Source organism: Eupeodes corollae, chromosome 1 (assembly GCF_945859685.1).
Source record: "Eupeodes corollae chromosome 1, idEupCoro1.1, whole genome shotgun sequence".
NCBI classification, from domain to species: Eukaryota; Metazoa; Arthropoda; class Insecta; order Diptera; family Syrphidae; genus Eupeodes; species Eupeodes corollae.
In genome coordinates, this window is record NC_079147.1 from 188,513,581 (window position 1) to 188,541,340 (window position 27,760).

A 27,760-nucleotide genomic window follows, 5' to 3' on the forward strand; every position below is an offset into this window, starting at 1 on the left:
GCTGTCTATGGCCCATTGCAGTTTTTCCCGCGTTATTAGATCAACTAAATCGCTTGTATAAGCTAAAGACTCTGATGTTAAGTCATTGATTATGTTAGAGCTACCTGGAAAGTGGGTGTCTAATAACAGATTAAGAGATTCTTTAACTGTGATAGTCCATGTGCCTGCTTCTGTCTTTAAAGCACAAGGTATTGTTGGACTTTTTGAGAGAATTTTCTTGAGTCTTGAGGCTTCTGAAGTATTTTCTATTTTACCACAAAAATTTCTCCAAGAAGACCTCTTACTCTTTCTTAATTCTTTTTTATATTGCTTAAGAGCTTGTTTGTATAAGTCCCAGTCAGAAGGAGATCTAGTGTACTTAGATCTGTTGAAGAGCTTGCGACAGCTCTTTCTGAATGGTTCTAGTTCTTTATGCCACCAATGAGGTTTCTTTTTACCCTTTAAAATGGTTACAGGGCATGAAGATCTCATTGATTCATTTAAGGCTTCGGTGAGATGATTTACAGAAAGGTCTAGTTCATCTTTTCTGGAGGAGCTTTTAAGAAGGTTGTGATTAAGCAGTTGTGCTAGTACCTCCCTATAACGCTCCCAGTTTGTATTCCGGTGATTTCGAAATCCCGTAGATGTATTTGCTACATCTTTGAGCTCAAACTGAATGTATTTGTGGTCAGAGAAGGAATTCTCTTTTGAGACATGCCAGTTTAAAATCATATTGTGGATCGAGTCAGATGTAAGTGTGATATCAAGTACCTCTTTCCTATTCTTGGTTACAAAAGTGGGTTCATTACCAATATTACTTATGAGTAGGTTAGTGCTTAGTAAATAATTAAATAAGTACTCACCTCTCTCATTTATATCAGAGCTACCCCATACCGTGTGATGGGCGTTAGCGTCTGAACCAATTAGGAGACCAACTTTTTTCGATTACGCGTCCGCAATTGCCTTCCTCAAGGTGTTTCCTGGAATTGGGCTGTCGTGGCCAAGGTAGGAGGATATGAGCCAGTAGGTGGCTTTATCCGTTGTTAGGACAGCGGTGGTGGTGTCCTTGTCGCTGTAATTGGGGAGTAAAAATATGTTTAAGTCATTTACTAACATGTATGACCTTGGTTCACCTTTCGCCGATGCATACAATATTTTATAGCCAGGACTCCTGAGACCTCTGATGATGGAGTTTGAGACCCACGGCTCCTGTATTAAGACGATGTCTTCCTTGTTCATATGCAGTCGGAGTATCAGGTTGTTCGTGGCCATGATGGCGTGATGGAGATTAATCTGTACTAATCGCAGCATTGCTACTATTAGTCAAATCAACCTCCACCACTGTTTTGTCGGCGTTTTCCTCGTCTGAGGAGGAACTAAGCAGGTCTTCCTCACTGATGCCTAAGATGGCGTCTTCAGTCTCCATGTCGGAGTTACTGTCGACTGTAGTTTTAGCCTCCACGTCGGATGGCTCATTTGGGGTTGTGGATGTCGATGGTTCCACTTTTGGTGTTGCATCGACTTCCATTTTCGTTGCCAATGAAGCGCTTCCCTCCACTGAAGAGGCTTCAGTGGGGTGCGTGTTTAGCGTATCTTCATCTTTTTTGTATATGCGGATCATGATTTCATCAAAACCATACCTAATCACGCCTTTGGTCGCGGCCAGTGGAGCCAGTGATTCCCTATTGATCAGCACGAGAGCCGATCTATAGTGAGTAGAGACCCACTGTCTCCTTCTCAACCTTTGGTACTTTCCAGTCGTGAGTAGGCAGGTCCGGATTACTTGTTTTGATCAGTTTCATGATCATGTCTGGACAGTTGTGAAGAGCCGGGACCATTATACGTGCTCTTGGCCGGCAAGGAATATTCTCCCTTGCAACAACCTCGAGCTTGGCACCCGGCCAGACTTCTGGCAAGCCATTGACAGCAGCCCTGTATAGATCGAAAGATCTCTGATCTCCACAGGCGATGAGTTTGATACGATTTTGGTACCATCCTGCATCGGCTGTGTCTGGGAGAGGCCCCAGGTTTTCCTCGATGACAGATAAAAATCTGAAACCGAGGTGAGCCTTGACCTCTGCCCAATGATCATGAGAGATGTTACCATCCACATGACTCCTGTCAATGACCGCGGCAATGCTCTTACCTTTGAGCACGTCGCTGAAGGAAAGATCTTTGTTGACGGCTGTTGTGCTGTTGAAAAGCACCTTCTGCCTTTTTGGTTCGGGCTTGTCACCCTCGAAAGACCTATCTCGCTTTGACGTTGAGTCGCCGCAGGTCGGTTTAGCTTTTTTGCTAAGAAAGCCACTAGCCCACTCGAGTTTACGCGTTTGCTCTGGGGTTCTTTCCGCCGCCGGTATGACACCGACTGTGGCTAGAATCCTTTCGGCATTGCGTTGGTCTCGATTGGCCTGTGACTTCTTGGGGTTCTTTTTAGCCGGCTTAGAGCTATGTCCGTGTTTCACAGATGTGGGTCCACCTCCAGATTTAATCGCTACCGATACCAATCCGGGTGTGCCCTCACCCTTCGAGTCAATTCCACATGTCGCAGATTTTGTCTCTCCGGATGGGGTGTCCCTTCTTGGGGTCGCTTGCGACGTCCTAGCAGGAGCGAGGAAGAGGTGGGGTGTGGAATTGCCGCCCTTGCGACTGCTGAGCGTCACAGCTGTTCCACTGACGGGTAATTACTTCAAGTAAATGTTACGGCTAGTAGAGGGAGAAGGACTCTCGCCACTAGTAGCAACCACAGGGTTGACAACACGTTCACACACCTGATTTGGCTCGACAGCCTTTTCAGGTAATGTGACCGCATTGGCAGCCTTGGTGCGATTTTTTTGTTTTAACATAGTTTTGTTTCTTTGTTTATTTTTAAATTTTTTCATTTTATTCCCACGAGTAATGCTGAAAGACGGTCAGCTCCGGCAGAGCCGCTTGCCGTGGTAAGGCAGAAATATGACGGGCCATGCCACAGCATCCGAAAGAGCTCGTTAACGGCTGGTTTATCCCCCAGCCTTTCGTTCTTCGGCACGGTTTTCGTACTAGTACGCTCACACCACCACTGAAATTAGGAACCTCTAAACTATGATTAAATTGGGTTTCCGAACGTTGCACTATTGAGGAGTTACAACAATTCAGCGATCCAACTCAACCTTAGCTAATCACCATCCTGCCAAAAACGCACAGGACTACTGTGGTGATCATTGCCCGCCTGGCATCCACTTGGAGGGTTTAAATGAGGATTTTGCTGGGCTTGCCTTCTATAACATTAGTCAAAAATTAATCGTTAGTATGCGAAACAATGCGTGCTCTGAAAACCAAAACAAAATTGCCGCTCTAGTAGCACCCGCTCTTAATAGTGCATATGTACCTACCACATTTCAAATCCCTAAATAAGATCCTCATCTTAAGACCCCTATAACGTAAGAATGAACTCGTTCCAACTTCTAAAAAAATCTAACCTATTGGAGGAAATGGTTTGTGTATCCGATTAGTTCGTTTAATGCAGAAACCATTTCTTTTGATATATTTTTTCTCAATATTTCATATTTTCAAGGAGTAGAATGTAAATTTTATTGTTCATTTTTTCTTATTAAACTACAAAGATATATCACAATGGTGCAATGGTTTAATGCCGTCAGTCGAAAAAGAGCTTTTTCACCTGTTAGTAGATTACGTTACGTTTGGTATTCAAAGTCTTCCTTTATAATTTGTTGTTTGTGTTTGAGTCCACTTTTGATATAATGGTAGAAAAGTTTGTTTTTTTCTCAGTTTATTATTTGGATAAGTCCCTTTGAAGCACAGGGTTTCCCCAGACTTGTATTCTTTTAGTTTTACTAAGCATATTGCATTGAAATGTTGCGAGGTTTGCCAAAGGGTTTATAGGGCGCATGTTGATTCTGAGTTTGTTTCTTATATGATTTGTAATTTAAAGCCAAAAGTTCAACTCTGGTGTTACTAATTGTCGATATCATATGAAAACTTAGATCATCATGGAAGAAAATTGTAGTACCCACGGTCTTGTTGGAAATGCTTGTACGTCAATATTCTCTGTTTATCTTGGTTTTCGTCCTGGAGGCTTGAAATTTTTTAAGGGGTTCATGTGTTAGCCACTGCCCAGTTCACTGTATGCTCTCATCGCTTTCTAAACACAGAGTGTAGATTCAGCTGTGCTTTATTATAAAATTAATCAATGGGTCAGTCATTTCACCCTTCAGTTTTGGAACAATTAAACTTTATTTACAGCCGTTCAAGTATTAAATGACAAGTTCCTTTACGTCCTACATTAAGCATATTGAACTATGGTAAAAACAGTCCCCTCAACCAATTGATTTCAGTTTACAACAAGTATTTTGGAATATTCTGTAAGCGATGAATTTAAAACTAAAACATTTAAAGTACATTTTTTTCAATATTTTAGTTTATTTTTTTTTTTTTGCAAAGCATTGTAAATCTATAAATGTAAGAATAAATGTAATATTAGTCGTAAGTTCTAACGTTAGTTTGTTTAACGAATTAAATAAATAATATTCGTATCGTCAGACATGATTAGATAAGAACTTTGATTTTAGTTTCGGGGTAAGATATTCTTCTTCATAGGTATTCTGGGACATCCAAGAAGACAGAGAAAAGGACTGGGCTAAAGAGGCAGCCTTGTTTTACTCCTGTTTCTGTTTGAAACCATTCTAATAAAATTAAACCATCCCATACAGCTTAGTGATATTTGTGACAAGGCTTTTGCAATATTTCATCTTCGCAGACATGCCGAGATTCGAGAATTTGTAAATTAAGGCTTTTCTATCAATGCTGTCAAAAGCTGCTTTGAAGTATAAACAGAGGGCATATAGTTTATTATTCATTTTCTATATGGGATCGATCAATACTTGTCAGGAAAAAGATATTGTCAACTGTGGAACAACACCTACGCAATCCGACTTATTTTTCATTGAGTAGATTATTTTTATTTTATTATTATTTTAAAGATCTTCGTAACTGCCTTAAGAAAAGATATATCTCTATAGTTTTTTGAGTCCTTTCTTCAGTATTAGGAATATGATGTTTTTCTGAAGCATTTTGGGACCTTACCACAATCACTTCTTCGATATTCTTAAAGAACTCAAAGAAATTTTTTATGATACTGCGTATCACTTTGTTACACTAGAAATAAACTTTTAGGTAGACGTTTCATCCATAAACTTGGTCCAAGACATTCCAGGACAAGGAAACAGCCTTTTAGGCTTTATCAAAGACTTTAAAGACAAGAAAACGCTATCAAAGGTTTAAATTATTCCTTTTTCCCTTTATTGAAGTTCAATAATTCAGGATATCACAATGGATCTAGATTCATCTAAATGTGACGGTATCATCATCAATCGGCAACCTATTAGGCAACCCTAATCTTTTCCGACTTTAGGGTGTCTCGGACTCGTATTAACCGAGTTAGTGCCATTTGAAGTTCTTAAATGATTTAAGTTTATTAATTTGTGTAAAATCGCTCTTGTACAAGGATAATAAAAATGAAAAGTAGAAGGTTTCGAGGTCAGAATACTGAAATCTTAGCGCTCTTGTCCCTAAACATAAAATGAATTCATGATTTAATAAATTTCCTGTTTTCTTTTCCCAATCCTATTTTATAAACCTACTTAATTTAATAGAGTAATTCAAATTGTGGAGCTCTATTCCATTCCTTTTATTTCTTTCTCATTTTTAAAAGTCATCTAGATAACCATGCACGAACATTAAAAACTAAAACAAGGTGTATAAAACCTTTTCATACGTTAAGTTCCTAAGAAGTAGGTACCATCAACCCTTCCTCTAACCGTCATGATCAACAATACAAACAAAAAACAAACTATCACGAAAAGTCCAACCGTTAACAAAGGTGCAAAGAAAAAATAACAAATCCCTCATCTAAAAGTCCGTCTTATCCGGTCTTATTTTTCCAGACGAAAAATAAAAAAAAAACTACGGAACACCCGACATTAATCCTTTGCCACTAGCAATTTTCCGTGTCCTTTTAGAGGATTCTATGTTTATGTATGGACTTAAATGGGTGCATGTGTGAGTGTGTGTTCCGGCGTGTGTAAATGTGTATGGCTTTGTGTTATGTCATTTAAAGTGATATTTTCGCAAATAATAAATTACTACACACAGAAAACGAAGTCATTCCTCATATCCTTAAGCTCTTCCCGAGGTTAAGAGGTAAAAATTGCACCTTATCACGCTTAAAGCTGGAGGCTCGCTAATTCACTTAAAACATAACACACACACACAATACACACACGTACCTACACTCACATCAAAGGTATGTAGGTATAGTTTACAATTTAACTGTCACGCCAACTGGCATAATGTAAGATATTTTCTTCCCTTTCCTGCTGCGTGCAAGTCACCCTTAATATCCTTTTTTTTTTCGTTTGAGCTTATGAGGGAGGGGACCGGTGTGGTTATTACCATATCTTGACGGGTGATTATTTCATAATAACTTGCGTATTATCCTTTTGCATAAATGTACTCCGCTTGTATGCATATCCTTTGTTGGTTATAATAATTTTTTTCTCTTCGTAAACATATCCACCTTCTCTACTCCGTATGCTTTAGTCATAATCCGTTTCCGCCTTGAAACTCCTTTTATTTTTTTTAAACAAAGAGTTGGGGTAAGCTTTGGGAGTGAGGGATGGAGGAAGAAATAATTTTACTTGGTGGTGGAAATATATTTTGAATGTAACTATTTTGGTGGGATTTTTTGTTTGTTGCCTGTTTGGTCCTTGATATGCTTTTACATGCGAACCGTGAAAAAGGCGAATTTATTATTATCAAGCTCACTCGGTTGGAATACAATGAAAACAACAACAACAACAATAACAAGAAAAATATATGTATAAAGCACGCAGGATGTGTTCTTCATATTTTGTATTTTTGTTGTTGTTTTTGTTCTGTTTTTGAGGATTCATGCAATTTTAATGGTTCGATAAAAAGCTCTGCCATACTGAGTATGAAACATAGAGATAGTCTACTTTATGGCCCTTAAGTGGTTTTTCTATTTTGTTGTCGGAGGAGGGGCTGTTGAATAGCGCAATATAGACAAAATAAAATTAAAAATTAATTTTTCAATAGCAAAAAACTTCGAGGGTCCTAAAACCATAATAGTGTAGAATTGAGTTATAATGAATTGTTGAATTGTGTCATTAACCTTTTCGATATTTCCGCTGAGAGGAACTATTTGCCATTTGACGATTTCATAACAATTAGCTGAGGTTTCTCATGTTGGTCCGATAAACATAAAACGTTGTACGAGATACTAAATTTAACCCAGAGAAACATCCAACAGGTCGAATAATCCGATTTCGATTCCAACATAAAGAAGATGGAATCTGTCCTTCGCCAAAAAAGAAGGGCTAAACCCTGTTATGCTATCTTTTTCCGTCAGTCATTACCAAAATGAAATATTGGTATATATACATTTCCCTACCTAAAAATTAGGTGGAAATAATATCATTGCGATTTTAATTATGAATAAAAGGAAGCTTTTAAAGCAAAGTGACGAATTTATGTAAGTCTTGAATTTTAAAATTAATTTTTGAAGATTAGTTTTCAAAGTTCTATATTTATGAAACTAACACTTAGCTTCAGAAATCGGAGGTCCACTAAATGCTGAAGACTAAAATCTCTTTTTAACCTCTCGCCATTATTTTTCTGAGAATAGTGTGTTATACTGATACATTCAGATTATTCAATTAAGAGTTTTTATTCTTGTTGAATTGAAGTCAAACCGTTACACCCAAAAACAGTGGTGTTTCCACATTGATAGCTTGGCAAGAGCTAAAGAAATTTTTCCTGAGTTGAGGTGTTTGTGCTCAGTCGGTAATAGAGCACTAAACTATCACAAAAGGGTCCTAAATTCCAGTGTCCTTAAAATTTAAAATATCGATTGTTGGGCTTCCGGCTCAAGAACATGGTTTTATGCTAAATTGATCAACAGTTACAAATTTACTTGGTCAAGAGCTCGACTGTATTTACACTGATTGTTCTAAAGCTTTTGACTAGATTTCACAAGATATTATCACATTTAGGTTTTAGACAGTTAGGTTTTCTTCCTAAGTTCATCGTAGGGATTTTTTCTTATTTTCAAAATAGGTGTAATCAAGTAAAGTTCATCAAAAGTACTTTGACTAACCCATTAAATTGCTAAATCAAACGTTCCCCAGGGTTGTCATTCTGGTCCTCTACTCTTTATCAATGGTGTTCTTATCTGATATCGTTTTTGATTTCAAAAGCAGTGTGCATTCTCCATCGTCGTTCTGCACAAACTGTTAGACTTGACAGGAATGATTAAACTAGACATTGCCCTGTAAAGTCGACCATGAAATAAAAAAAAGATATGGTGGGTATGGATTTGAAGTTTCTGGGTTTTTCCAAGATCTACCGTTATGTGAATATTTGATCAATGGTGAATTTTCCTGGTTTGAATCCACACTGATATTAACCCATTAGATTTTTGACGAACGGCTTCAGACGTTTACATAATACGACAGAACGATTCTCATGAGCAACATTGAGAAAACAGATGCACGATTCAGAGGGTCTCCTTTCTTGAGTATTGAGCAAACTAAGCTGAGACTGTACTCATCGGTAACCAATTCTCACCAAGTCACCGGCCGCCTGCTTCTATGAATAATGTAGCCGCGATACCGTCAGCTCCAGCAGATTTGTTGCACTTCAGATTCTATATATGTATGTAACTATCTTCACTTCGTAGAGGTCGGGTAGACAGAATTGTTGTTCTTCGTCGCCGTTGCAGCGGAATTAGATAAGTCTTCAAAGTTATTTAATTTGAAAAAGTGGTCTTTTCATTTAACATCAGCATAGACTGCCGAAATGCCCCTGATTGTCTTTACAGACTTTTTACTTTTGCTAAAACTTACCAACCTCGTTCCTGTTGTGACATCCCTCTAGAACTCGCGATGGATAAAACAATGATCACGGGGTCCGCAGAGGCGTGCACTCCGACTGACTAAATCCATGCTTCTCATTTAGTCTTCTCAATCACTATAAAGTGTTCCAGACAGAACTTCTAACCAACAAGGAAGCGCTCTTTTAGATAGTCAAGCTACCATCAAAATAATTACAATAAACTCACTAACAGCCCGAAAATGTCGGTCACTTCTTGTGGAAATGGCGGAAAATGCAACATAATTATAGAGACTTTCCAGAAAACTGTAAAGCTGATGAACTTGCAAATAACTTTACCTCTAATAGACAACAAATCTATTAACATTATAAGCCTATCTATTTGTAAATTTATGCTAGGGCATAATACCATAAACAAAGCAAATCATTTCGGTTATGATAAATGCACATTAGCTCCATTATAGGCGATCTTACAGAACACTACCTAATGGATAGGCATGGCTGTGGAGGAGACAGTGCCTTACTTCCTATAATCATGTCACAAAGATGAAGACTCCATCTTAGACACATTCACTACAATGATCCTACTTATCTATGAAATGCTGTTGCCTCAAACGATTCATTGATAAATACTTCTAACTGGTTCCACGAGAAAGGTAGATTCCTAGATCGATACTTTTTTTCTGTCAGCAGCGTATTTTTAATGTGTGTTATGTTACGTACTATTGAGCGACGATTAAGATCAGCACATTTTTAGTGCTGGTAATTCTTTGGTAGTTAAATAAAACATGCTTAAAAAATAATGCAGTCTTGCAGATTTTAAACTTCCAATTATTTAATTTCCATTCACTTGTAGCAAAAAGACTTCAATCATTTCAAAGCATTCAATTGAATGCAATCTTTTGAAAATTCATTAATTCCTTGCATTAATTTGCATTCTTTGGAATTCTTTGCTTTTTTTAATTCTTTGGTGAAATTTTGTCACAAAACTAGTATAAAAGTTCAATAAGACCAGAAAAAAAAGAATTTAAAAAATCTATTGAATCAAACGAATGAATTCTCAAAGATTGCATTCAATTGATTGCTTTAAAATGATTGCTGTAAAATGAGTTGAATAAAAAAATTTTTTGCATAATAATATTTAAATTAAAATCAATGAATGCAATTTTATTATTGAAGTCATTAATGATTGCATATATTAAGCGTGTACTAAGCTTTCCTACGCAAAGATCTGATTTTGTAACTTAAGAATCTCTCATTTGTTCCAAAAGCCTTACTTTCACTAATTAAATGTAACATTTTCTTTTTGTTTTTCAAATGTTCAACACACTTTAAGCCTCTAGGCTTTTTATAAACTTCCGTAGGTAGCGCAGATACCTCTACAATACTCTATTAAAAATATTCTCCCTCACCTCATTGAATCTTGTCAAAGCAAAGTCTATTTATAACTCCCTTATAAGAACACTACCTTACCTTGAGGACTCAAACAAAAGACGAGTTCCGGATATTATAAAGCTTCATCTTCCTTAATCAAAAATAAAAAAATGTACTCTAGTTGTACGTCCCCAGTGAAAATCCAGCAATTTTTCTCCATTATTGCATTTTCGTTGAAACGAACAAAAAAAGAACTGAAAATATAAGACTAACAAAAAATAACTAAGAACACCTCCCCCTACCTTATCTATACCTACTTACCTATAAAAAGACATCAAAGAAAGGTAAAGCTACATAGAAACTCAAATCCGCCTTAAGCCACAAAACATACAAGAACAGAAATCTAATATTCGAAAAAAACCTGTTTCCCGGAAGGAGGATGAGTACCTTCTAACAGGAGTGATAGTAACTACAAAGGAAACAACCACCACAACAACTAGGAATCAGAAATCCAGGAATCAAAACGGTCGGTGGCGGCGTAATGCGCCACCATCAACGGAACACGGGGCATCGTACAAATGCCAATTGAATTGTAAAAGAAAAGTAGAAAAACAGAAAAAATGATTTCATCCTGGAGGCTGGAAATTGGTCCCCCAACACAAGGTTGTACTGTCTCCATGTCATCATCGCTATAGAGGCCCTTTGGCCAAACAGCGACTACGCCAAGGCATAAATTCATTCAACCGGAAGTCGATTGTAAGCCGATACTGGACGTGGAGATGTGCCCTTAACATATGTTCGGTGTGGTTACTTCATCCCTAGATAAGTTGTGGCTACGATAAATCATAACTCCTTGCATCTGACTTTGAAAGGTATAGATATACCTTACCTACCCAGAAAAATAAAGAGGAAGGGTCTATTGCATATGCATTAGGACGAGGAATCTTATACGCTATACGGATGTATGGTTAGGTAGGATAATATTCGCATAAGATTTTATGTCCTTTAGAAATCCTTCGTTCTCGTGTTTTCGTGTTCTCGTTTTCGGCTTCACTGGACCGTAATAATTGAAAATTATAGATTTTCGACACCCCTCTTTCACTGGGCATAAAGTACTCGAGTACAAATCTATATAAGAAGGTTTTTTTAATTTAAAAATCTCCACCACCCCAAGCCTCGGAGGAAGGAGTATGAAGAGGGTTTATAAAGCTGAAAAAGGCAAAACCAAACAAACCGATATAAACAGTTGAAAGGCCAAAAAGTGCGCCCACGGGCATCATCGGAAGCTCAAGGAGTTCCCTGCTGTTTTGTAAAAAGCACCTCTCTTTCCTCCGGCTAGAATTGGCAACTTTGCTCCGTCTATTCGGTTCGATGCTTCTCTGTGCCTTGATCCTTCCTGATGCCCTGACTCGCCGGGGCCATATCATATCGATGTTCCTCTATGTGTAAAGGTCGCTGCTTGCCTGCTTGCATTATACGTCTATATGACCATATCAGAGTTACATTTGCGAGCAAACATCCTGTTGCGGCGGATGCCTGGCCAATTTACCGCAATTCATTTCGTTGCTGTTTTGAATTTTCAGGGCATTTGACTTTAGGCAAATACAGAGGGGCTCGGTGGCGGAAGCTCTGTGAATACCATTTTCCACATAGTCAGTCCATCGTCATCATCATGGCCGACAATAAAGCGAAGTGAGCAAACTTTGAATATAGAATTAGCTTTTTCGAGTTCCAGATTGCATATTAAGTGGGGCGACTTATATGTGAGGAGATCCATTGGTGGCGGAGAGGGTGACTAAACGCGGGTAAATATTTTGCATCAGCGTTTAAACTCGTATATGTAGGAAGGAAGGTAGGGTATTACACAAGGAGCAAATATACATAAATGCTCGCCGCACCATTTATTATTGTTGTAATTTACCGGGTTATTAGTTTGGACAATATGGAGGACTTCCTGGTTTTGGTCTAGCATGGCTTGGCCTAGGCTTTGCCAAGCTGGCTGCTGTTTCCGGTTTTGTGTTGAAAGACTCCGTCTTCCTCCGTCTCTCTGTACCTCTTGCTTTGCACGTAGGGTTTGGGGATATAATAAAATAAATTCCCTTTATTGTGGTTGGGTTTTTGCATGGGAAAGGACAACGGGCAGGCGATGGAAGAAGAGGAAGAGCGAATTAACATTTTTAATTGCACTTTTAGTTTATTAAATGAGTAGATATGGCAAGATGCATGGGAAAATATATAAATCATATTTAACTGAATTAACAAGGGTAATTTTATTGTTAGTTTATGGGTTAAAATAAATGAGGGTTTTTGTGGTCAAATATATTCATGATTACAATGTTGGTATAAGAACCTAATACTTTCTGTATGTCCTGGAGTTTATATGCGAAGTAGAAAGGCTAACAAGAGGGTTACAAATGTTTTGTTGGGGTGTTTTTAATGTATCTACAGTCACCTTTTTATAGTTTTTTAAAAGTTTTGGTTTCTTATTTGTAGGTAGTTTTGAAGTTGAACATTTTATAGAATTAATTGTGTTCCTTTTTCAAACAAAAAACAACCCATAATTTCACGGTTGTTTTAATTTCTGTTTTTTTGTTTATCTTTTTTAGGCAAGTCATAGTTAAGTTAAAATAGCATTACCTCTGATTAAAAAAATGAGTTAAATAAGCATCAATTTTCTAAGATTAAGGGTTATGAATACCCTAATAATGAATAAACATAGTGAGATAAATTGGGAAGGAAGGATATGATTTGAAAGGAGAAACTGACGCATATTTATTTATTTATCAATCGAAGCAAAAAGTTATCTTATAGACTAATAGACTAACAATAATAAATAAATATATACAAACGTCAAGTAGATCTAAGAACATTCAAAACATACATTTTAAAGGTATCTCTAGTGCAAATTCTAAAAAACTCCAAACTAGTACAAACTGAATTTGGTTTTGAATTCCTGAATATTGCACTGACTAGAAAAGGCCGAGTGTGGTAAGGTATTCCACATTCGCGTAGTACGGCTAAAGAACGAAACTCTGTATTTGACAGTACGTCCGAAATTGGGCCCGAGGGTATACTAATGAGCATTCCTAGGAGCGCGAGTATTACAGTTGAATTGTTTAATGGGAGGAATGCAACTGGCTATTTCACTACAGCATAAGCCGTTAAAATAGGGGTAAAAAAGGGTCAGACAAGAGACCTTACGACGATATTCAAGTAAATGAACTTATGATGATATTATCATCTATTAATTTAATTACTCTACGTTCAATACTATCCAAGAGGCTTAAGTAAGTTGCAGGAGCTCCAGCCCAGAGATGGGAGTTGTACTCAAGCTTTGGACGTATATGAGTCTTGTAGATAACAGCCAGATCAAAAGGGGTGAAATATTTCTTGCATCGCCTAAGGAAACCCAAACACCTTGCGGCATTTTTGGCGACATCGTGTATGTGACCATTCAGCAAGGGGTAATTGGTGACACACATACCAAAAATATCGAGGTGTTCAGTCTCATTGATGCAAGTGCCATCCATTGATAATGGCTTTAAATATACAAGACAGCATTGCATTTTCGAAGCATTGAATTCTACGCGGTTTTTTAATCCCCATAGAACAATGCTGTTAAGGTCGGAATTTAATGACCTTATCATATTTTGTCGTTGCAGTTCCACATCCGAAGAAGGGGGATGTGAGTCTGAAAACGAATATGAAAAGCAAAGAGTACTATCGTCAGCGAAACAATAAATTGGATTAGATGTAGCAAACAGGAGATCATTAATAAAAATGAGAAAGAGTGTTGGAGAAAGAACAGAGCCCTGGGGCACACAAGCATTTATTTTATAGTTTTCAGACTTGAATCCATCCAATACAACTTCTATTGAACGATCCGAAAGGTAATTACTAATCCAATGAAGCAGGGATTCATGCACACATTTTCGATAAGAGAGCCTGATGCCAAACCCTATCAAATGCTTTTGAAATATCAAATGCAATAATCTTACTTTCTTTAAAGCGATGTAAAGATTTGCTCCACTGTTCGGTGAGATGAACCATGAGATCACCAGTGGACCTATTGCTTTGCAAGCCGTACTGCCGGTCATTAAGAAGCTATCGATCTTCAAGATATTTCTGGAACTGAAAATTAATCAGCGTTTCCATGACCTTCGAAAAAAGGAACGTAACACGTAAGTGCAATCGGTCGGTAATTAGAGGGTGAGGAAGATTCGCCTTTTTTTGGTTATGGGCTGGACAAGTGCGGTTTAACAATCCTCTCGGAACGAGACTTGAGAAGTAGGACAGATGAAAAATCTTACACAGTGGTTTTGACAGCGTTGAAGAACACTTCTTCAGAACAATGGCGGGGATACCATCCGGACCAGCGGATTTATGTATGTTTAGATCTCTAAGGACTCTTGCCACAGTACGAGTGCGAAAATAGATTGGTCCCATAGAATCACTAACTCGCTCAAGTACAGGCTGAGTCATAACACCCTCTGGCAGCGAAGAGATTAGCTTTCTCTAAAGAGCTAACAAAAGGAGTGTCATTGACAACGACCAAACATTTGTACTGCCTTTGGGACATTGGAGTATTTTTTGCCTTAAATTTTGGTCATGTAAAAATTTGGTCCGTCGAATGTGGGCTTTGCAGGCCTTCCTGGCTTTTTTGAACTTTTTCAGACTTTCCTCAGTACGGTTGGCTTTATAGCAACGGAAACTTAACTCAAACGATGGAATAACTATACCCCATTCAAGTTTATAATACAAAAAACCTTGAAATTCTTTCTGGATTTTCTAGATTCTTACAATTGAGTTATTATAGCAAGGGTTCCAAACTGTGTTGCAGTATTCAAGCTAAGATCGAAAGAGAGAAATATAAAGAGTTTTTATGGTATATTTTAAAAACTCACCTTTATAGAGCGAAAATGGCTGTCAATGGAATAGCTAAAGATGGGGAACATTTAAGCAATAAAATTTGTGGGATCCCATCAGGGCCTGCATTTATAGAGCGAAAATGGCTGTCAATGGAATAGCTAAAGATGAGGAACATTTAAACAATAAAATTTGTGGGATCCCATCAGGGCCTGCATTTGTGTTGCTATATAAACCTAAAAAGGATGATTCTACAACAGAAACCGTCAGAACCATAGACCCTATGTTAACTATAGAAGAAACTCATGGCATACAAACATTCGTTGGAGTGTTTGTGGAGTAAACAGACTGAAAATAAACAGCAAATAAGTTACAAATTTCTTCAACATCACTCGTTGATTTATTCAGATACTTCATATAGCTTGGATACCCATTGCTTTTACGCTTAGCGTTAATGTTCTTCCAAAAATTGTCACTCTGATATTTAATATTTGACTCAATAGAGAACAAATAAGCCCGATATAATAATTTATTAAGCGTATCGAATTCTTTTTGAATAAACATATGCTTAGATCTCAAATTTGGATCATGGCAATTAGTTTTAAGTTACTTAAAAGATTTATTTTTTTCTTTTTTTAATATTTTTAAGTCTCTTGTTAAACCATGCAGGATTATTTCTAGATTTGGCTTTTTTATTTGGAACAAATCTACGTAAAGATCCATTGACAATAGTTACTAGAGTATCGTTATTTAATTCAGTTTTAGAAAAAAGCTATTCCCAAGGAATAGAAAGAAAATACACATTCATTGCATCAAAGTTAGCCTTATTATAATTACGTATAAAAGTATAATTGTTTCAAAACTTTTTTCATAAAAGTATAAAAACATAAGTTCCCTTCAAGTGCAATATGATGGACAGAGTTATTGGTTTTGAATGTCTACGCCTCCTAAAGCCATTCCATATTTGTAAAGTGCAGGTAAAGAAAGAATCTCTATACTTAAGAGTGCGTCCAAAATAAGACGCAAGGGTTAACTGAAGAACGTTCCTTAAAATACGTGTATTACGTTTGAGGTGTTTAAAAGGAGGAATTTTAAATTTCAATTTATTATAAAAATATATTATATATGTATAAACCAACTTAATGATGGTTATTGCATTGGACTATCATACCAGAGGTCTTGAGTTTGAACCCTACCTATGCGATCTAATGTTTTTTTTTTCACGGGAACACCGGTACTGCCTTTTGCGAGAAATTGACAAATTCTTCAAGAGTAATTCTTGTCATGAAAATTGCTTTTTCAAAATAGCCGTTCGGATTCAGCTTAAAATTGTAGGACCTCTCCATGGCTGACAAAAGTACTCTCACGCAGGAATGTTTGAGAGTTGTAAGTCACATCCCATAGGAAGTTATTGTAATGGATCCAATTTGGCAAATTGAAAATTTTGACATTTCTTGACGTTTCAAGGTTCCCAAGGGCGAAATAAAAGGTTCCTGTGCTGGTGTTCGTGACTTTTTTTCGTCGTCCATAGCTCAAAAACCAGAAGAGATATCGAATTCAAATAAATTTTGTTATGCAAATAATAATGTAGAAAGATGCAGAAAGGACTCTCAAGAAAATGGCGTTTGTGGTTTTTTAACAAAGCAGTTTCAAATAAGGTAAACATTTTGGCTAACCCTAAATATCTCACGAACCAATAACGCTAGAGACTTTAATTAAATTTAATATTATGTATTGTACCGTGATACCAAACAGTATAATTTTGGAAAGAAAAATCCAATTAACGGTTTTTTATAAATCAAAGAAATTTTTAAAAAAAATTGTCACCTCGAAAATTTTACGAACCAATAATTATTTTAACTCCAAAAAAATTTTGTGCAACGAAGAATAACGTTTTTGATATTAGGTAAAATTTTGAGAAAAACCAAATTGACAGGTTTTTTTTATAAAAAAATAAAAAAACTTAAAAAACAATTTCTCAAAGTTGGTGAAAATTGCATTTCGACTCAAATATCTTTTTAAAACTTTGAGACATTGCCTAAAAACTACTTTTTTTTTAAATATTTTTTTTCAGTAAAATTTTGAAACCAATAGAATTTTTTTACAAAAAATAAAAACCTAAAAAAACTTAACAAAATTTGGTAAAAATTGATTTTTGACTACAATATTTTTTCAAAATTTTAAGATTATGGCTTCCAGTTAATTAAAACTTACAAGAATATTGTTTTTAACTTTCTTAAAAGTTTTGAGAAAAATCGAATTGACAATTTTTTAACAAAAATTAAAAACTTAAACAAAAAAATTAATAAGAGTTGATAAAAATTTATTTTCGACTCCAATATTTTTTCAAAATTTTAAAATTTTGGCTTTAAACTTTATCTTTTAAAAAATATTGTTTTTAACATTCAATACAATTTTGAGAAAAATCGAATTGGCAGTTTCTTAACAAAAAATAAAAACTTAAAAGAAAAATTAACAAAAGTTGGTAAAAATTGATTTTCGATTCAAATATCTTTTCAAAATTTGAGATTATAACTTCCAACTAGTTTTAACTTGAAATATTGTTTTCAACACTCGGTAACATTTTGAGAAAAATCGAATTGACAGTTTTTTAACAAAAAATAAAAAACCTTAACAAAAAAATTTATAAAAGTTGATAAGAATTGATTTTCGGCTCAAATATCTTTTGAAAACTTTGAGATATTGGCTTTAAACTACTTATATCTTTTTAAAATATATTGTTTTAACATGCAGTAAAATTTTGAGAAAAATGAAATTGACGGTTTTTGTTTTAAATAGAAACTTAAAACAAAATTTAACAAAAGTGGATTTTCAACTCAAATATCTTTTAAAAAATTTGAGATTATGGCTTCCAATTAATTTTCACTTATAAGAAATATTGTTTATAAAATTCGGACAAATTTTGAAAAAATCGAATTGACAGTTTTTTTTACAAAAAATGAAATCCAAAAAACAGTACTGAAACTAATTGATTTTCGACTCAAATAGCTTTTCAAAAATTAAAAATATTGTCTTCAAACCTTTTTTATTTCACAAAAAATTAAGTTTTCGATATGCAGTAGTTTTTTTTTTTAACCCAATAGTCTGTTTTTTTTTCATAAAAAAAGTACCCCCATTTGGTAAAAATTGATGTTCGGTTCTTGATATCTTTCAAATTAATTTCATTCATCCAATTTATAAAAATTGGTAAACATTTGTTTTCGACTAAAAATTATTTAACAAAACTAGATTTTCAAACTAGACTATTTCTTTATATGAAAAATATTTTTAATAATTTTTAAGAATAATTCAACTGAAACCTTTTTTAACCCAAAGCGAAAACCTACAAACTTTTAAGTGCTCAAAGCTTTAAGTGCAAGATGTAACGTGGATATGACCAGCACATCAGTTGTTTTAAAAAGGACATGCTAGCAGCCAAAGTAATGATTGAATTTCATAATCATGTAAACTACCGTTTCAAATAACAGAATTATTCATCCAAATCTTATTATTTAACGCCATTGGAATTTTTCTTTTGGGTTTTGAAAGTTCAAGACTATGAAATCTACTAATATCAGCCTTGAAATATGAAATTGTGAATTGTATACAAAAATTTAACCTCATTTATGCGGTCACAGAAATTTTCAACATAACAGTGCTTACTTGTCAGCAAAGTTGAGCAAAATATTAACTGTATGAACCAATACAAAACTAAGCTTTCTAATTAAAAATTATTTATTTTTAACCAAAATTACAATAATAATGAATTATATTAATTTATAAATATGAAATGTGCTTTTTTGTAATGCCCCTAATCAGCGCATTTAGAATGTTAAAAAAGTTGTAAGCTACAATTTTCTCATGCACCAGGCGAACAGACTGGAAAAGAAGGTTTCTGATCTTCATGAATTCTTTATGTTATCTTTGCACACATTATTGTAATTGTAGTAGTATTGACAAAAAAAACTGACAAGCTAATTCCCAATTAGAAATTTACCGTTGTAGGAGGGCGGAGCTTTTTATTTACGAGAAAGATGAAGAAATATAGTCGCAAACTAACGCGCCTCGGGGACTGAGGGTAGACGAAATAGAAAAAAAAGGAACAAAAACACAACATGTTCGGTTGAAACCCTTATCTTTCCCTTTATGCCCAACCTCCTCACTCACCAACGTAAATCATTCAAATAATTTTTGAGTAAGTACCATAAAATTTTTAGACTTTCACCAGGCGATCATGAAAAGTAGGTACTACGTACGCATCGTCAAAATCTTTCTTTCCCCTTACCCCATACCCAATGAGTTTTTACAGCATGTTGTAGTAGTATAGCTCTTACTTGGGCCTACCGGCAGCTCCATAATTTTGTCTTCTTGTTTGTAACGAAAAGCTAGTTCCGCCCTCTAACAGTTAAAAAGAAGATAGAATCAAAATGACACACAAAAACACTTTATATGTATTTTTAATAATGACATATTAGTGTGCATGTCCATGTGCATGTCGATATTCCTTCCAGGGATGGGAAGAGGTGTTTGGTTGTTTTTATTTTGAAGTAATCGTTGTTTTTTTTATTTTTTTGAAATTATTAAATTTAGGTTTTTGGTCTGTGTTTATCAAAAATTTTTGAAGAGAAATATAATATATATAAATTGTCCAATCTAAAGCATTGATCATATAGGTTTTCGTGTTGGGTCAAAAAGTTGTCAGTTGAATTATTCTTAAAAATTTGAAAATTACTAACAATATTTTTCATATAAAACAATAGTTTAGTTTGAAAATCTAAAAAAATAGTTTACCAACTTAAGCAGCATTTCTTAAATTTTTACAAATTGGATGAATGAGAGATATCAGGAACCGAACATCAATTTTTACCAAATTTGCGTAATATTTCTTCTAGATTTTATTTTTTTTATAAAAAAAACGGAGTGTTGGATTTTATAAAAAACTACTGAATATCCAAAACAAAATTTTCTGTGAAATAAAAAGAGTTTGAAGAAAATATTTTTAATTTTTAAAAGCTTTTTAAGTCGTAAGTAAATTTTTGTTAAGTTTTATTTTCTTGCTAGGTTTTTATTTTTTGTAAAAAAATAGCTTTTCCTATAAATTTTACTGAGTGTTGACAGCAATATTTTTTAAAAGTAAACTAAATATCTCAAAGTTTTTAAAAATATATTTGATTCGAAAATCAGTGTTTTTATTTTTTGTAAAAAAAAACCGTCAATTCGATTTTACTCAAAATTTTACCAGAAGTTAAAAACTTTATTTTCCATGGCAGAAAAGTGTTTTAGAAATAAAATCATTTTGTATACGTAAAATTTTCAAGGTGATAAATTTTTGTTCAGTATTTTTTATTTATAAAAAACCGTTAATTGGATTTTTCAAAAAAAAATATGCTTGTTTGGAATCACGTTACAATATATAACACAAAATTTAATTCAAGTCTCTAGCATTTTTGGTTCGTCACATATTAAGGGTTAACACACATTTTCACCTTTTTTTAAACCGCTATGGTAAAAAAAAACGCCTACGCAAGTTTCTTAAGAGCCCTTTCTGCATCTTTCTGCCTTTTTATGTGTATAACAAAATTATTTGAAGTCGATATCTCTTCTGGTTCTTGAGCTAGGGACAACGATAAAACCGTCGTGAACGTACGTACACACGAACGCACAGACATCTTTCTAAAAATCTTTTATTTCGACTCTAGGGACCTTGAAACGTCGAGAAATGTCAAAATTTTCAATTTGACAAATCGGACCCATTTCAATAATTTCCTATTCGAGATTGGTCTAATGTCACAGTCTAAAAAGGTCGACCACGTCCCTCAATCGTGATAAACAAGCCCTTTTCATTTGAGCTGAAACATGAGTTGTGAAAAAAGTTAAAAATAATACACTTGTAAGAATAACGAATACAATTTGTTGTTTAGTTTTTGTGTATTTTGAGGATCATTTTACTTGTGACTTTGATTTCGCAAAAATGTAAAAATCTAGATTTTATTCAAACATGATTTTTCGATGGTGGAAAAGTCGAAAAAGTGAGTCCCCCAATTCCAAGGATTAATTTAGGACTAATAGCTACAGTAGTCTTCATAGCAATTTTTGGTCAAAAATTCGTTTTTTTTAATTATAGCATCTTGTTTTTTGTTTGGCTTCTTTCAATATACAAAATATTTGCGTAATGCTCCAGAGGAGTCCCCTATAGAACCGACATTTTTTTTTAATTTCTTCCAAGAACTAATCAATCAATTTCAATATTTTATATACTGTCACTTAATCAATCATATTTTATGATTTAAAATGTCATTCTTTGTATTTTTGGTATTTAAAGAAATATTAACATTTTTTGTTTTGAAATTCGATACCTTAAAAATGGGTCATCATTTTTTAACTAAATTGAACTATAAATCGTAAGCTCTAACTAACTGCCTACCAGAAGTATTTTTAAAATAAACTTGAAAAATTGTATATATAAAAAATTAATTTAAAAAAAAAATGTTCAACGACTTTTAAATAAATATTTTTAAAAATAAAGGTTTTTTTCATAAATCAAATTTTTAAAAACAAACTTTTTCGCAGATACTTTTTAAGATCTTAAAATACAGGAATCATTTTTAAACAGACGCTTTATATACAAATGAAAGTTTTCCTGCCCAATTCGTGCATTTTAAATTATTTGCAGTTGATATTTTGTATAAAATAAGAACCTGTTTGGTGTTAGCCACCAATATCAGTTAAAACTATGGCGGAACTAAAAAGCCTTTGAATAACTCAGTAACTCAGTTCCTAATCATGCAAACGAATTGTCTTTTGGACCTTTTTTGGAACGTCCATTTATAAAAATCAGCCACATTTATGCGGAACTGTTACATAAATGTTCAATAAAGGCGTACGGACTTTCCACGAAGTCATGTCGGAAATTTGCTCTATGAAACAATACACAATGAAGTGTCTCAATTAAAAGTATTTATTTTATAGAAAAATTACAATTTTGTTCATTTTTTTTTTTTTTGAAAAATGGAATTGCTTTTTTAACACCGCTGATCAGCCAGTGCTTTTTAAAATTCGAGTTTAATCAACTATAAAATTGTTTCATGCACCAGGCGAACAATTCTTCTTCTTCATCATCATTTGTTTTCATTGCACACGAACATTTGATACTATTGTGTAATTGTAGTAGTATTGAAAAAAAATACCAGTTAAGTCCTAACAAGAAACTTACCGTTGCAGAAAGGCGGAGCTTTTCAGTCTCCAAACATAAAGAAAGAAATACTCTACTAGAATACAGAAGATTCTAGGTAATTGGGGTAGACAAAATAGGCAAAAAAAACAAGACGAACCCATAAAGTATTCTTGTCGGTTGAACCCATTATCCCTTTATCAACTCCTCCTGCAACCAACAAAAAAAACAGTCATAGAAATATTCAATAAAAGAGTACGTACTTGTCAGCAAAGTCTTGGCGGAAATTAACTCTATTCACCGATGAAAAGCTTAATAGGTACTACCAAAACTACAATGTGAAAGAATTAATTTATTTTTAAATATGAAATGTGCTTTTAATGTAATCCTAAATCAGAGCTCATCAAAGTCGGCGATTTGTCAACTACTGTACAATTCTATGATGCACCAGGCGAAGAGACTGTAAAAAAAGGTGGAGATCATAATGAATTCTTTTTGTTCCTATTACACACATGCACTTAACACACAGTGTGGTATTGATATAAAAAACGAGTAGGATAAGTCTTAACAAGAAATTTACTGCTGCAGAAGGGCGGAGCTTATCTGTTCTTTGAAAGAGGTCTGGTTTTCTACCCCCAGACAAAAAAAAGAATAAAAAAGCGCCATTTGTGTCCAGTCCATGTTGGTTGAACACTCTGTCTTACCCCTCATTACCTAACCCATTAATCATTCAATCAATTCTTGCAGCGAATTTCTCAAATTTACCAGGCGATCATGATAAAAAGTAGGTACCTACGCACCACCGAAATCTTTCATTTCCCTTACCTCCTACCCTATGAATACTTTCAGCCTGCTTGATGCTAGAGTTTCTGAGTTTTTAGCAGGCGATCATAAAAGAAAGTAAGCTTATAATTTGCTCATGCTTCTATTATTGTTTCTTAGAGCTAGTTCCGCCCTCTAACTGTTAAAAAGAAGATATAATTGAAATGAGACACCAAAAACCCTTTATATGTATTTTTGATAAGACATATTAGTGTACATGTGTGTATATTCCTTCTTAAACCCAGGGATGCTTAGAGGTGTTACATTGATTATTTTTATTTTGAAGTAACCGTTGTTTTTTTATTTTTCTGAAATTATTAAATTTACAAATTAAATTTACAAATATAAATTGACACAAATAATTATTATTCACATAGAGCCTTTAAAAAGGTTTTTGGCCTGTGTTTATCACAAATGCTAAAGAGAAAAAGTTTAATTGTCTAATCTAAAGCTTTGATCAAATTATTTTCTTGTCTTGATTTGATATTTTTAACTTATTGGAAAAGATATGAAGATTAAATTTGTATTTTCTTAAAGAGCCATTTAATTGTGAACGTTATTATTTTATGATTTTCGACATTTTAAATTTATCAAGTCAGCAAAACTCATAAATCTTATTTCGAGATTTGGAACTCTTATACTTGGAAAAACCTGAAGGTACTAAGTTCGATATAAAGTGAAGATACTGAACATACTCGAAAGTATTGATGTGAAGTCACATTACGAGTATTCAGTACTTATTTAAAAATAATACACTTGTAAGAAAAAGGAATATAATTTTTTGTTTAATTTGTATTGTTTTTAGGAGCTTTGTTAATTGTTTTACTTGCGACTTTGCATTAGCAAAAATGTCGAAATCGAAATTTTTATTAAACGTGGTATTACGACGGAAGGAAAGTCTCAAAGGTGGGTCAACCGATTCCGAGGCTTGACTTAGGGCTTAAAACAACAGTAGTTTTAATAACAATTTTTTGGTCAAACATTAGTTTTTTTAATTTGGCTTCTTTTAATACACAAAACATAGAATCGTAATAATTTGTTTTAGTTCTTCCAACCATTAATCAACCGAATTCAATATTTGTTATACTGTCCCTGTCTCAATCATAAAAATGATTAAAAATCTCATTCTTTTTATTTTTGGTATTTAAAGAAATATTCAAATTTTTTGCTTTCGAAAATATTTTAAAAATAATATTGAAAAATTGTATACATAATTTATTTTAAAAAAAAATCAACTAACGACTTTTAATTAAACATTTTTAAAAATAATTGTTTCTCTCATAAATCAAATGTTTGTTTGAATTTTTGAAAACAAACATTTTTTGATTTACATTTTTAGATCTTAAAATACAGGAATTATTTTTAAACAGACGCTTTATATACAGATACAAGTTTGTCCGACCCAATCGTACATTTTATTTTATTTGCAGTCAATATTTTGTATAAAAAAATACCTGTTCGGTTTTGGTCACCAATATCCCTTAAAACTATGGCAGAACTAAAAACCCCTTGAATAGCTCTGTAACTTATTTCCTAATCATGTAAACGACCGTTTTAAATACCTGAAATGTCCATCCAGAGCGTGCAATTTAACGACATTGGACTTTTTTCTTTAGAGGTTTTTGAAATTAAAGACTGTGAACATGGAATGTGGAATGTTTATTAATAAAATTCACTTAAATTTATGCGGAGCTGTTACAGACATTTTCAATAAAGGCGTACAGACTTTTCAAAAAAGTCATGTCGAAAATTTACTGTATGAAACAATAAACAATTAAGTGTCCTGAAAGTATTTATTTTCCACCAAAATTATATGAAAAGTGCTTTTGTAGTACCCCTATCAGCCAGCGATCAGGTTCAGTTCCAGTTTTATCAACTATACAATTTTCTCATGCACCAGGCGAACAGACAGTCAAAGAAGGTTTCTGATCTTCATCAATTCTTTTTGTTTTCATTTCACACAAACACTTGACACGATTGTGTAATTGTAGTAATGTTGACAAAAAATAAAAGCTGACCTACCAAGAAAGTTACCGTTGAAGAATGGCGGAGCTTTTCAGTCCCGAGAAAGAAAGAAAGAAATAAATACGATACTACATTATAGAATAGAATTTTAGAAAAAAAAAATAAGACCACAACATAAGGTATGGTTGTCGGTTGAACCCATTATCTTTTCACGTATCCTTCCCTTCCCCCGTACAACAACGTATATCATTCACACAGTTCTTAAAGCTCTACCAGCGAATTTCGAGACACTTCACCAGGCGATCATGAAAAGTAGGTACTATGTAGGCACTGTCGAAATCTTTCTCTCCTTTTACCTCCTCAGAATGAGTGCTTGCTGTCTGGAACGAATTTCATCAGAGTTTCTGAATTTCTAGCAGGCGAAAGAAAGTAGGCATATAATTTTGCTCCTTCCTACTTCGGCTTACCTAAATTTCTATTAGTTTTGTCTTCTTTTTTATTACTTTAAGCTAGTTCCGCCCTCTAACAGTTAAAAAGAAGATATAATCGAAATGATGAGACACAAAAACACTTTATATGTATTTTTGATAAGACATATTAGTATGCATGTGTGTGTATTCCTTCCTGTGTATAAATACAGGGATGGGAAGAGTTGTTACATTAGTTATTTTTATTTTGAAGTAATCGATGTTTTTAATTTTCTGAAATTATTAAATTTATAGAATAAAAATTGATACGAAGTATTTATTAGTCATATGGAACCTTAAAAAAGTGTTCTGCCTGTGTTCATCAAAAATGTTAATAAAAATAAATCTTCCACATTTACTTGTCTATTTTTGAACTTACTGGGAAAAATAAAAACATTTACATTTTATTTCCTTAGATAGCCATTTAATTGTGAACGCTTATTTATTTGATTATTTTCGACATTTCTTCCTAGCGAAATTGAAAAATCTCACTTCGAGATTTGGAATTTGTATTCTTTAAAAAGCTGTAGGTATTAAGTTCGTTATAAAGTAAAGGTACTGAAGAACATACATATATATGGATTAAGATTAGATTAGAATAAGATTTTATTAGATACAATAATTTATAAGAACTTACATAAGGTTTACAAATCCTTTATGACATGGCAAAAGCCGTCTGTCAGATTGACAATATAATTGTAATTTATCAAAATAGTTACTCAAGTTACCTATAATTATTATAATTAAAATGCTTCTCTTAAAATTTGAAAAAAAAACGACCAATCATTTCCATTCAAAAGATAAATAGCTTCTTCCGTTGTGAAAATAGCTTTTCCTATAGGTATAGTTTTCGTATTTCTTTAAGTAATGGACATATTTCCACAAAATGTAATATATCTTCACGAGTAATCAGATTACACATACTTCATTGGATTGGGAGATCAATACGATGGGGTATAAAATTTAACGGTAGTAACTCTCCTCGTGTTTGAAAAATGGTAGATATTTTATTAACACTCTCGTTATTTCCGAAATTACTTATCTTGCTGAGATCGTGCTCGGGCTTGGGATAATATACTCCGTATATTGAAGATTGTGCTTCTACGATAAATGATTTGTGCATACTTTCATCCAGAACCAGAAGAACATTGTATAACTCTGATTTCATTTGATGAAAGTTAAACGCTTCTAGATTGAGCGGACATCCGGTCTTGTCAGCCAATTCCTTGCACTTTTCAAAACATGACGATATTTTTTCCAAGGCATACGCTGCTACTGGTTTAGGAAGACGAGATACATTCATGTTAAGCACTTTAAGGATTTAGTTGAAATGTAGTTTCAGTGTTATGATGTATATTGGTGGAAGTCCAGTTTCAATATGTTACAAATATGTAAGTGAGCGTTGTCATGGGCAGGTGTAGTACTCGTTTGAGAAAAAATCTGAGCAGTTGTTCGACAGTCTCATATTGAAGATATCCCCAAACTTGGGCAGCATACAACATAATTGATCGAGCAGAAGCCACAAATATCTGGTATTTTGCACAGATACCAATATTTTAATATTTCATGCAGCTGAACCAAGTAGAGTTGATAACATTTTTTGAATTAACCTAAATGAAACTTCATACTATTTTGTGGCGTCATTATCAAGCCAAGGTATTTGTAGCTGTCTACTATTTCTACCGAAACCCCATCAAGTTCCTAATTAAAATTACCACTACGATGTCCCTTACCACTACCAAACACCATTTTCTGAGATTTTGCACGATTTACGGTTAGCTTCCATCTTTTGCAGTACTCTTCCAATTTGGTAATCATCATCTGAAGTTTTATGGTAGTGTCGGCTAACATCACAATGTCATCAGTAAACATCAAGTTTAAATATCAAACTATATCATCAAGAAAGAGGGAGAACAGTAGTGTGCTCAAGATACATCCTTGTCTCAATCCGATAGGAGTCAAAAACTTTCCGACATCGAGGTCCCGTCCCAAACTTTTGCTGATTAATTTGTATACATTTTTAGTGTTTTCCACATTTGAAATAAGCATAAACTTTTTTACTCTGAGTGCGTTTGATATCGACAATAGTATACTAAGTGTAAAAAATTGATCCACAGTGGAATATCCTTGACGAAATCCAGCTTGAAATTCACTTAGTATCTGATGGTCCTCAACCCAATTGGTTAAGCGCTTATACAAAATACTTCCA

At 34.0% G+C, this 27,760-nt stretch overlaps 1 protein-coding gene across 1 annotated transcript in view; it reads right to left on the bottom strand.

The window, feature by feature from the left end:
• LOC129947771 (pickpocket protein 19-like) overlaps positions 1-26,854 on the bottom strand; it is a 42,399-nt gene extending 15,545 nt beyond the window's left edge. Inside the window, exon 1 of the mRNA XM_056058461.1 lies at positions 26,590-26,854. Within this exon, the coding sequence (XP_055914436.1) occupies positions 26,590-26,854 (265 nt within the window). The remainder of the gene's footprint in view (positions 1-26,589) is intronic.
• Positions 26,855-27,760: the final 906 nt, after the last annotated feature.